General features: G+C 38.4%; 1 protein-coding gene across 1 annotated transcript; it reads left to right on the top strand.

The window, feature by feature from the left end:
* The first annotated feature begins 835 nt into the window (after nt 1-835).
* On the top strand, nt 836-11,287 carry LOC146146922 (uncharacterized). Its single transcript, XM_083387775.1, has 3 exons — nt 836-2,086; nt 5,671-5,778; nt 9,990-11,287. Exons 1-3 carry the CDS (start codon nt 968-970, stop codon nt 10,200-10,202), a joined length of 1,440 nt encoding a protein of 479 aa, XP_083243901.1. The 5' UTR covers nt 836-967; the 3' UTR covers nt 10,203-11,287.
* Nucleotides 11,288-12,663: the final 1,376 nt, after the last annotated feature.

Raw genomic sequence — 12,663 nt, 5'->3', positions numbered from 1 at the left:
CATTTGGGTTAGTAAAAAATGGTCCATAGCCTTAAATATCAGCCTAAATTATGCGTGTGTGTGTGTGTGTGTGTGTATGCGTGTGTGTGTGTATGTGTGTGTGTGTGTGTGTGAACTTCATGGATTAAAACAAATCCATGAATAATGCAAAACAGATGATTCATATTTTCGCAGAACCCTCCCAGCAAAACCGAATTTTATCGATGCACGCACTATTTTTATACTGCATGTAAAAATCACCGCTGCCTGAAAATATATTACAGCCGGAGGCCTACTTTATCATTTTTTTCAATTGTGGCATTGTACAGCGAACAAACAATTAATAGAAAAATCTGTGTGACGTCAAATTCGTTTCTTAGCCTCTGTTGAACTCGTCTGTAAGAAAATGCGGTTATGCCTGAAACTGTGAATCATTCGCCGAATACACTATTATGGGAAGTTATTGTTCCGCCTGTCAGACAAACTTCCAGAGTGACCCACCTCACGATTTCCCTGTAGCGCAGTTAAGATATTTAATCAACAATGCATATATGTGGCATATGCATTATAGGTATATAATCCAACTCTATCGATTTGAAGCGAGAATCGAGTTACCATTTGCAATTTCGCATTTACCTTCATGCAAATGTAATATTTAAAATGTAAAGCAGTTGATGTCTTTACCGATTGCTCTAACTTCTTACTGTATATTACAGTTTACAATACACGATTATAGTTTGGTGAAGCTCATTATGATATGAGGTAACTAAAACCTAAACAAGGATTGTATAAGTTTAACAAGTAATTCGTTCGGTATTAATTACCGTCTGGTCGACAGTTTACAGAATTAGGAAAAGCTGCCTAACGGTATCATCATAACGCGGAAACCCACATTTGCACGCGAGAAAACGGCGCATTGCCGGGGCCATGTTATTAGGCACGACTTTGCACGGGAGGCGTCGCGGGATTTAGTGAGCGTCGTGATGCTATGGGTGTCAAACTGGATTCGATAGATCACACCGTGGCGGCCTCCTACCAAAAGTCGAGCCGCCAACTGTACGGCATCGAAGAGGTACAGCACCAAACAGGCGACAGACTGAACAGCAGAAGGCAGCAGCAACAGCATCACCACCATCTCCACCAGCAGCAGCAATATCAGCAACAGCAGCAGCTCCCGATAGCTAATGCGGATGTAGCCTATACGAGCTTGCGCGGGGGCGGGCGCCTGCCGGCCAGTGCGCTGACTCAAGAGCCCGCGAGCAGGAATTCGTGCAGCAGGGTAGCCTTCGAGCAACACCAGATGGAGCCTGGCGACTTCGGCAGCCAAGAGCCAGTCGCCTTCCACCACCAGCAGCAACAGCAGGCGTCAGCACTCCACGCCTGCATAAGTGCGAGCGTCAGCAGTAGACAACAACACCAGCAGCAGCACGACGAATACGCAATGGACGCGCGCCCTTCCTCGACTGCTTTGGAATACCAGGACTTGACGCAGTACAGCGACGCGGGAGCCCGGCTTCACGCGCACTGTGAGCAGCAAAGCAGCGGCACCGCCAAAGGTTTCCCGCACATTGTCCTGTCGTCGCGCGCCCGCCCTATGCACGACGACTGGGCGCTTCACCAGCACCAGCAGCACCACAACCAGCACCAGCACCAGCACCAGCTTCACCAGCTGCCGCCTGGGCATTTCTTCGACGAGCGCGATGACAAGGCAAAGGACGAAGGCGGCAGCAGCAGCAGCAGCTACGTTACAGGTCATCACAATGAAGGACACGCCGCCGATATGGACGCTTACAGCGCAACCTCGCTGCTACAGCAGTACAGAAAGCACCACGGCGCGATGCAGACGGGCGAGTCTTCTTCAGACGTTGCTAGCTTCCCGGCCGAGTATCACAGCCCGGGTCTTCTGCCCGCCGTGGCCGGCTACGGAGTATATCCAGGCCTGCTCAAGCAGCGTCAGTACCACGGCGCCGCGAAGCCGGAGAGCCCCTCGGAGCGCTTGCCCAACATCTGGGACCGCAAGTCCAGCGTCCTGCCGTCAAGCAGCAGCGCGGCCATGCGACTGGACCGCGACTCTTACCTCAAACCGCCCCCGGTCGACCTGGACGACGTAAGTACACTTTGCCATTACTTATTAGGTACAGTGCTAATTCAAATTTTGGGAGCTTAATGTGCAACAACAGTTTACTTTATGATTCGTTTGATGCCAGGCAACGTACGATTGATTCATTTACAGACTGAACACTTTGTGTCCTCGACAAGTTCATTTTGTCCATACCTCCGCTTAAGTCTACGATTGTTGCTTGAGATAACATCTATATCTGTGTGATATTTGCTATCATTCAAAATAAGTATAAACGCAGCCAAAATTATCAGCAACCATTATGGGCATAAAATGGGGAGAAACTTGAAAGCCACGGTGTGCTGTCTTGTCTATTGTTATCCACCAAAAACGTAATATTGGGCGAGTATGTCCTTCGGACCAAACATCTTATTTTTGTATGCGCTTAATAAAATTAAAGAAAAACGCCGCAAGAGACAATTCAATTTTTGGCAGAAATGATTACCTTTTTTATTCAAAATTATTAACAAGACTAGAGCATATTTTTGGTTCTTAACGCAATGGTGACTTAATTTTTCTCAGAGGTTTTCTAAATCTTATTCGGTCGCTGTAAATGTAGGGGTATTATCCAAGTACAACTGTAGTGTTTTTTAAATACGGCTGATGGGACAATAAAACAGAAACAGCTGGATGAATACAAGGAAAGAATTCCCCGTCTGGCGTCGCCGTATCTTACCAGGAAGCATTCTAGTCTATAACGCCATTATATTATCTTGGCGTATAAGCAGCAAGCAAGCAAGCAAGCGCAATAACATCAGAAGCATCAGCCCAACTGAAGCGGCTTCCGGCTTTGCCAACGCGTGGGCCCTGGCTCAGTGAAACGAACAATGTAGGATTGTATTGTTGCCTATCCACAGTCCGGGAATCCCGCTTTGCGAGTCCCTGAACAGAGATGCAAGTCGAACCCCGGACGCAGTTTCCTTGAAAATCTGCGCACGGCTATATGTAATTATACTAATCACCAACAGTGTATTTTGATATTCATACATCGCTGTAGACCAGGGGTTCTTGAACCTTTTTTCAACGCGGGCCCTTAATAAAAATATATTGTTTGTATTGACCAGGGGCGGCATGATTTTTTTCAGCTTACGTAATAAATCGACCTTATGAAACAAGTAGACCTGGATAACCTGCTGTTTTCCGTCCAAATTATGTAAAAATGAAACGTCTAAATACATCCAGTGCTAACACTTTTTTTTTAATTAACCTCTTGTTTTTTTTTTTGAAAAATTCAACCCTTTAAAATAATTCACTAATAATTTAATTGGGCCTTTAAAAAAAAACAGTTCATGTACCCCCAAGTAGGTTTTATTTTAGAATAATGAAAAAATAGTCTAAATGGTTTGTCGAGGCCAGTTTTTCTCTCTTCCTTTCTTTGATGTCTGTCACCCATTTTTAATCTTTTACATGGTTCAACGTGTTTTTGTAACAACGTGATTTTCCCAGCGAGTGTTTCAAACTGCATGTTGATGATTCAATCACTTTTGGTGACTAATACTCTTAATTCCCCATTAATACAGTCTTGAGAGACTTGCAATTGACAGGGATTATGTGTTAACGCAGAAAGGGTTTTTAATCATTTATTTTTTTATTGTTTTCATTAATCTTTAATCTTAGTGATTTTCAATTTTTTTTCACCAGACGGACCCCGCTTCTTTAAAAAGGGATGGAGCCCTAACCCACGGGTTTATAAATTCGAAATTGTTTAAATGCTACAATAAATATTCGCTCACAAATCCAAATCAAAACTCATACAAATAATAATTAACCATAATAAGTAGTTAACATTTATAAATCATTTTATTCGAAATATATTGCCCTTGAGACTTAATCACAGACCCCCAGGAATTCGTGGATCCCAGTTTTCAGGATGCAATAAGATCCAATGTCTTGCCGAACACACCAGTAAAGAAGAATACTTTTATTATTTTTTTTCCTTTTTGTGCAGAATATTGCACTATTAAATAGCAAACAGTAATTCGAAAGTAAAACTTGGCTCGGTAATATTAAACGAATAAAAACATTTTACAACATTTCAAAACCAATTTTTCTCCGCTTATTCAACATGTTTTTTTGTTTCCATCAATCACAAATTTGGACACTTTGGCAGTGATTTTCGATCGTACTTGCTTTGCCTCGACATTTATTAATTTTTTGGCAGAAGTAAGAATTTAATGTGGGGCGGAAAACAATTCCCAAACTAAAGAACAGTACAATTTTGTTATTATATGAAGCAGGTGTATAGCATCTTTAAAAATAAAACTGCTTTTGGCATGTACAATCAACAAAAAATAATTTATAATAAATTACATCAAATAAATTAAACCGTGTGTTCAGGATATTCTATAATTTACCTGAACTTAACTGGAAATAGCCCAGTAGAAAATTTATCACCACATAGAAGTGCTATGCGGCTGACCAATGGGGAAAGGGCGTGTCCAACAACTTATTTTTAGTTGGAATGCCCGTCCATCATGTCTAAAGCCTGTCGTTTGCCTAAATATAGAAGAGATGTGTTCTGATTTTAAGCCAATAACCTTAATTATTCACCAAAGGCAAATCTTTAGAATTTAAGATTTCGTAACCCGTTCACCAGACTTAATCGCCAAAACGCATTCTGTTTGGACTAATAAAAAGCTCTGTTGTCACCGAACTTTGGCAATTATGTAGAGTGCATGAATGTACCGACTAAGAGCTATTTACAGTAACTTTTATGATGTATTTGCTTATGTAAGAGAATTATTTTCTATGCGAAGCAACGCTACTCGCACCAAAGTGTTAAATGCTAAATGGCCTGTTCTGCGATTACCTCTGCAGTCAGCAGTTGGATTGTCTGTAGCTATTTAAGACCGCTTTCCGCTTGTAAACCAACTTCTTCTTTGTTAACGTCTTGTGCTGTTCGCAACTTTGACATTTGCAAGTAGCATCTCCTATATGCTAACTTGTCCGCTGACTATAGTTTAAACTGGGTGTTCGCTTATCAAATAATACAATTATTAATCACTAGAAGCATTGTGGTTGGCTAACGAGTTATAGGCACTCAACCTTCAAGTCAACTTAAAATTGAGTCAGGAGTTCAATAACTAAACTCGTGCCCCACAATTAGACAATTATAGTTGTCCAATTCGACAATTTAGAGCGAAATTTTGCTTTTTTTTCCAATATAGTTTTTAAATTCTTTGTTTGTTCAAGTTTCAGCTTAAAAGATTGTCGACTGATTAAAGGCAATTCTACTTCAGATTTTCGTTTAATTTCTAATTTCTGCTAATTTGCTAATTCTTACTTATAATCTAATTTGCTAATTCAAACCTATAATCTAATCAATAACCGACAAAGCTTTAAATTAGAGTCGACTTTTCAATTTTTAGTTTAATGTAGGCCTATAGATTCTATTTTCAGTTATATATTATTTTTGACCAAGTACAGCGGGTTTCTTTTGTCCACTTGTTTTCCGTCTACTTTGTTTTTTGCTATTTTTGTTACCCTTGTCCATGCGAACCCAAAAATATTTTAGGGTTTGGTGCAAAAAAAAAGTTTAAGAACCCCTATAATAGATGCTTGGTATGTTGCAGCTGTCCGATGACGAACGGGAACGGATGCGCGTGAAACGGGAAAGGAACCGAGTTGCAGCCGCCAAGTGCCGAAACAGGAGGAGAGAGCTACTGGAAAGACTAGAGAAGGTTCGTATAGGCCCGACATTTTTAGACTTGATAAGAACTTAGCCATAAAAGTAAAATTACTGAAATTAAGTTTCGAAAACGATTTGCTTTGCTGAACAATTTTCCAATTTCGCTCCACACAATAAATAAAAGTTAAAAAAGGACTAGGTCGCTTTTTTCAAGGTACATTGTGTACAAACATCCAATTTATAATGCAATAAATGCCTTGATATACAGGTTCACGAGAGTCGATGCATGCCATGCCGCACTGGCAATAATTCTTTGGGCAAAAATGGCAAAAAGAACTTTAAAAGCAAGTCTGGTCGCTTCTCATATATTTAATTAGTTTTGGGGGCATTTTCACTCAAGCATTATTCCAGAATAGCGCAGCGCTTTTCAAACGGTGCGCTATTGAATGTTTCCCGTTGCACAGATGAATTTTTTTTTAAATATGAAACATATATTTGCCTTAATTTCCAGAGGTCAAAATGGTTAGACAACAAGTGGTAAAAGTTTGTTCAAAATATAGAACAAGATGGGTACTTACCTGGTATATTGAAGTGTAATGTTGCTGGTCAAATGTTGTAAGTGCGTTGTTGTGTGATTAAGGGGTGGTGCTGTGACGTTCGCAATTAGTTAGGCGAGAAAATCAGGTATTTTTTAAATGGTCGGGCTAAAATCACCATTGCTGTCCACGTATTGCAAACTTTTTTAAAGTATTTTGTTCGTGTGGTAGACGTGAGTTTGAAACGAAACGCCTGTATTTATCACCATAGAAACTATGGTGATAACTAATTGGTTATTTGTATTTTAATACCTGAATAGAGAAAAGCTATGTGGTTCGACAAACCATCTTTTTATTGAGGCTAAATTAGGAATAATTATATACGTAAGAGTTCTGTTAAACCAAGCAAATCATGTCAAACGAAGCTACGGTTTAACAACAATGCTCATGGTTAAACAAATTAGCTTTTTTTTTTAAATCATAGCAGTATCATTTACATTAATGTGACAAAAACTGGTTTTCTAGCGTTATTTAAAAGCGTACAAAAGTAGTTATTTAATTTAGATTATTGTTTAACTAAATTGCAAAAATAGGCTACGCTTTTTACAAAGTGAATATAGTTTTTTATAAGTTTGACGTCAACCTTAAATGTCCCCCAAAATGTCATTTTTACCAAAAAAAATTCTTTACACACTATACGATCTCTTCAAGGCATGTCTATATTCGCATTCACTTGGAATTTTCTACTGATTTAGGTTATTGTCGCAAAGCAGTTTAGAAACTAAGATTGTCAGTTCAGGGCTATAGCTTGAGAACTTCAAAACGATTTAAATTTAACCAGGGTTCTATGTTCCTTAAAGGAAGTGACGTACATTAGGCGTCTTCCCAAACCGTATAAACGTGAGACACTTCTAGGGTGGCTATAACAATGGACGATTCTATTTAGGCCAACAAAATTGAGACAATCGTGCCCGCCTCTGAATAGGCTTTGGACCATTTTTCTCTTGTTAAGCGGGGAATCTAAAACAAAGAATTGTATAAGTTGTCATTTCAAAACCTTAGTAAAAAACTTTAGTCAATATGTCGATCATTAGACAGTTCCAATTAATTATGTTTACGTTGTTTGAAAGGTAAAGTTTTATCAATCAAGTCCAATCAAACTCGTTTCGCTCGGGTTATAAAGGTTTTTGGTTTATGCAACAAGCACACGCGTAAACGGTTAATTACCTGTACTGTTAGCAAACATCAAAACTAAAGGCCTTTGTATTTTTCCTTTTTTGGCTTGACGGCATTCCAACTATCAATAGGATATTTTTATTTGTCCATTTGCCAACCTACGTCCAGACTTAAAATTTAGATAACTTTACTTGGGTATTTAAATTATATTTCTAATCTTTTTTGTGGTTGTAAAAGGCCGGTGTACTATAAATTTCAGTTCCAATCTAAATTCGAGTTTAACCCAAATCTTTGTTTGGAACTACTCGGAATTTACAGTTTAAACGTCGTTAGGCTATTCTTAAAAAATCTAATATTAACACGGGAATGTTTGCCATCGACATTCTCATAAGAATAAATTGTTAAATTAATTGTGAAATACTATTTAAATGAAATGCTAGTTCAAATTCCAGTTGAGTTTCTATTTTTCAACCTTTGGGCAAAGCTAATTCCAAACTAATTTGGAAAAAAGTGAAATGCCAGTTTTAATTCTAACCTAATTTTTCATGTTGTCGCAGTCTGCCTGAATGACTAACACGAAATCGCTGTTTAAAGATTCTTTTTTGTTAACGCTTGATGAATCATTTCGCTGTATGAATACACAATGGCTTTAATGTGAACAAAGGCTTTTTATAACAAACACTGTTCAGTTTTTCTCAAAAAGTAAACAAACACTTCATGGTAATGGCTTGAAATTTACTTTTTTATCAGCAATTACTGGCGTTGCATTCCGGTACAGTACAGTTATATAGCCTACTTATTTATCAACCAGCAATTATTTATCCATCAATCTAAAAATAACAACCTAAAAAGGCACTGTGATAGTAAAAAACTCTAATGGTCATTTAGTCATTGTTCCCCAAACATTAAAAAATATGAGGTAAATTAATAACCTTGATGGACCGCGTTTGTGAATCAATTTTGTTTTTTGATGCACTAAAAGTTTGTTTTTTATGGCAAGTATATATATTTCCACTCAAACAAGCGAATTCACTTTTCGACGCTTCTTGATTAGACCACGATTTTTGGGCTCAACCCACGCTGCCGCTAACTTTAACCATGGAACAATTCTTACGCTTACACCGGAAAAATCAATAAAGTCTATTCAGAGCGTATACCGACCGCTGCTCGCTCAAATCGAAGACAACTGCTAAATATATACTTGCTAACAGTACACCGGTGCACATAATAATAGAAAGAGGCGATCTACAGTAGTTTTCTTGAGTATGGACACTGACATAGTTGGATTTCGGCCATGTTTGTAGTTTAAACGAAAAAGTTTATTCAAGTTTTAAAATTCTACATTAAAAAAATATCAATATAATAACTAATGAGGTACAAAATATATTTTTAACTCTTGAAATCAGGGGTTACCAAACTTCAGCTTGCCGGTTTAATTTTTCCGGCCAGCGGTATATTATCTAAATAAGAATATTATTAGTTTATTTGACAGCAACGTTTGGCAAATACAAAACTAAACTAAACTTTGATGAAATTTCAAACGAAACTAAAATTTCATGTAGCTTACTTTAGATGTTTTTTATAAATATTTTTTTATTCTTGCTTTGTTTAACGATAATTATCCAGGTTTTCAATAACAAATTTTATATCAGGCCCGCGACCTTTAAATTTACTTTAACGGGCCCTTCATGAACGAAACCTGCCAAATAAAATTACGATGAAATTGCGATTTCGAAATCGTTTTTCATCTCATCGTTTTTTATCTTAAATCTAAAACAGTAATTTTTTCTACTTTAAAGAATTTCCCAAATTAAAAGTAATTCTAACTTTTAACTTAACAAGTAAAAAGCCGCTTACAAAATGGCGCTTTCTTTTGTTGTGTCGCACCTTGTTTGATTTCCGAACTTTGTCCTGTTGACATAAGTTGGACAAGGCAAACTTGTACAGCAGGGGTTCCTAAACTTTTTTTACCGTGGACCCCTAATTTTTTTTTGCTTCACGTGGACTATGGTGGTCAATTTTTTTTTAATGACGTCATAAATTAATGTCACAACAGAAATATACTTCATAAATCAGCAGGTTTCGGTCCACAAAATGTAAAAATATAATGTAGTCTAAGCAAATCCGGTACAAAACGTTTTATTTTCAATTAAATTATTTCTTTGAAACAATGATTGTTTCTTACACTATATTTCAATTTGGCTTCCTCGGAACCCCTATAACTTGTTCACGTACCCCCAAGTGGTCCATGGACCCCAGTTTAGGAACCCCTGCTCTAGCACTTCTTTGAACGGTAATTTGTTGGGAAGTTTGAATTAAACTTAATACTTATACACGTGTGTAGCTTGAAAAGAAACTACCCCCAAGTAGTCCATGGACCCCAATTTAAAAAAACCTGCTCTAGCATTTCTTTGAACGGTAATTTGTTGGTAAGTTTGAATTCAACTTAGTACTTACACGTGTGTAGCTTGGAAAGCAGCAGCAACCCGCAAGTGGTTCATGGACCCCAGTTTCCCTGTTGTACAGTAGTTTTCTTGCTTTTTTGCGCCAGGAAGCCGAAGTGCTGGAAAGGGAGCAGGAGGTGCTGCGCGACAGCGTCAAAAAGCTACAGGCGCAAAAGCGAAAGCTCGGCAACCTGTTGGACGAACACGAGGCTAGCTGCCCCACCGCCCCCGGCCCCAAGAGTACGGACAACAACCCCACCTCGGCCCCCAACCAAGACCAAAGCCCGTCGAAAGCCGCTACTGAGACAACGGTCGCGTAGCTTTTTGGCTTTCTCCCCTTGTTTGGCCGTGTTTGACTTGACGTGGCGCACCATTGTTGCGCCTGCTTTATGACGTCATCAGCGTGTGGGTTCCGGTCGAGATCGCGCCATGAAAACTCGTCAGAGGGCGCTGCGGCGCGGATCAAAGCTTCCACGCAGCGTCGCCTGGGAGTTCAGGAAGTCAGGAATTTTGCGGTGTGCTGGATTTTAGGGTAAAGTGATCATCGAAAGTTACTAATCGCATACACGGCAAAATACACAGATGCAGTGGTTTTTTCAAACTTTCAACCTTGCGGTTCCCAGTTTTGTTTTCGTAAATTTATGAGGACCCTATCAGTTTTTGAAACGAGGACTGCAAAAACTAATCGCGCTACTAAACTCACTATAAAACATTCAAAATATTACTTACTTTAAAGACTGATTAGGTCCTCAAAAAATTTTAAAATATTACTCAATGGGGCGGATTACATTCTGGTATTCTGCTAACATAGTTTATCAATTGATGAATTCGAAAGAAGTTGTGTCGACCTACTGAGACTTTCACACAGACCCGCGAACCCCAGTTTAAGAACCACTGCTTCAATGCATTTATTACTTTCTCTCTTTCTGACCTTCCACCATCCCACGAGAGTTTGTCGCACCTTATTAAATAAACTGGCTGAGTAACAACTTTTCATTTTTGTGCAGTATCGTTATTTATAAGATTTTTTTTTGTCAAACTTTATTTTTCCAACATCCCTGATTGTGTGTTTTTTGTCTATTAGTCCTACAGTAATATTTCGCCTTAAATCCCTCTTACCCAAATAGACCTAGGTAGATGCTCCTTTTCGCAAAAGTTATATTTCATACGTGCAACTGGTATATGCTAGAAAATTGTTTAGCAAAGTTTAGCCCAAATGGTTACACCCTACGCATTTCTCACGTCAAATCGTTCCTGTAGCTACATCCTATTGAATTTATTCGCATAGCTTTTTAAGTAGCCACTGTTACGCCAACATTGCAATTATTGAGGCGTAATGTACCGTATTGTAATCATGGAATGCCTTAAGTTTCAATGAATCAGGCCGAAACTTGATTTTCGAACATTTTTAAACTCACCATAACATTGTAGGCTATCTCCGTCAAAGAATGGCTGGTAAATATCAAAATGTTTTACATGGCTTATCGCCAGTAATAATTAAAGCATTAAAGGCAAACTTGGGGAAATTAATATAAAAAGGTGAAGCATACTCTTTTTTCATTCCTAATTATCCTGCAAAGATTTTGTTAGTCGTTCTTGTCTTAATCCTATCCACTCTCTAAACGTTTTTCATCGTTGCGGTTAATTTGTTATAGTTTAATTAATTTCGGTTTGTTTTTTTGTTCCTCTGAAAAGAGAACGTTGTCCGTTGTTATGATGCTTCCACACCTGCCTTACACAAGTCAGGAATTTTAATTACGCCACCCCAAAGTTGATCACACTTTTCCGAATAGTCTTCGCCTTTGGTAAAAGCAGTTAAACCTGACAAATTGGGCTTAGTCAAACCGATGACGTCATCAGCAACTCACCTAGTCGTAGACTGATTTCTGGGATTGTTGATCATTCACCCTTTTGTTCATCAGCGTGAGGGTACATACTGAACTCTGTTCGCTGCTTCAAGAAACTTGCGAAGAGTAAAAGTTTTTTTTTAATGTTCACATATTAAACAGCTGTTGCTTTAAACTTTTCCCATCAGGATGTTTCCCAGGTTAAAGTTACCGATAATTCCTGACGCTAAAAGTACCACTGCTGAATCGTGGTTACCTGTTAAATGCATTCCAAAAACTCTAAAAAACTAACTATTTGCATCGCACCAAAAATATGTTACTGTCAATTTTTGTATTATGTGTTTTTATTACTGTTTTAAATTTATTAAAAATCGCTGATTTTTAAAAGTTCATCAAACCTAAAACTCGCGACTGTACAATATGCAAACATTTGCTTCGACAAGTAACAACTGGTATACGTGGTTATACGTCTTTCATCTGTAGTGTAGCATTCCAGGCTTGTTCATGGTGCCGATATAACACAGCTAACAAAATACGCTTAAAAGTATATTATGATAGAATGTAGAGGCAAACTGTCAAATAATTTTCACTTTTTACCGAGGCTGACAAACGTTTTGACACAGCACTACCCACATTCGGTACAGTGCTTCCATTCTCCAAAATTCGTGAAACCGCACATACGTTTTTTATTTAATTTTTGACCGATGATAGCAGAGTATCGCTGACACCTATAATATGCACTTATGCGAGCCTATATTCAGTTCGGCAACACGCGTTTTGTTTGTACAAAATTCGATGATCAGAATTGTGAATTTTTTTACATCCAACTTTGTCACCCAAGGGCCACTGTATACGTTCGTATCGACTGCAAGTTTTTGCGCAACCGTGTGTGTATTTAATTTGACCTGTGTCGAAATTTTTAGCAATCCAAGAG

Source organism: Ascidiella aspersa, chromosome 4 (genome assembly GCF_963924565.1).
Source record: "Ascidiella aspersa chromosome 4, kaAscAspe10.2, whole genome shotgun sequence".
NCBI lineage: Eukaryota > Metazoa > Chordata > Ascidiacea > Phlebobranchia > Ascidiidae > Ascidiella > Ascidiella aspersa.
Note: the sequence above shows the minus strand (reverse complement) of the source record. Positions and strands in the feature narration are given on the sequence as shown.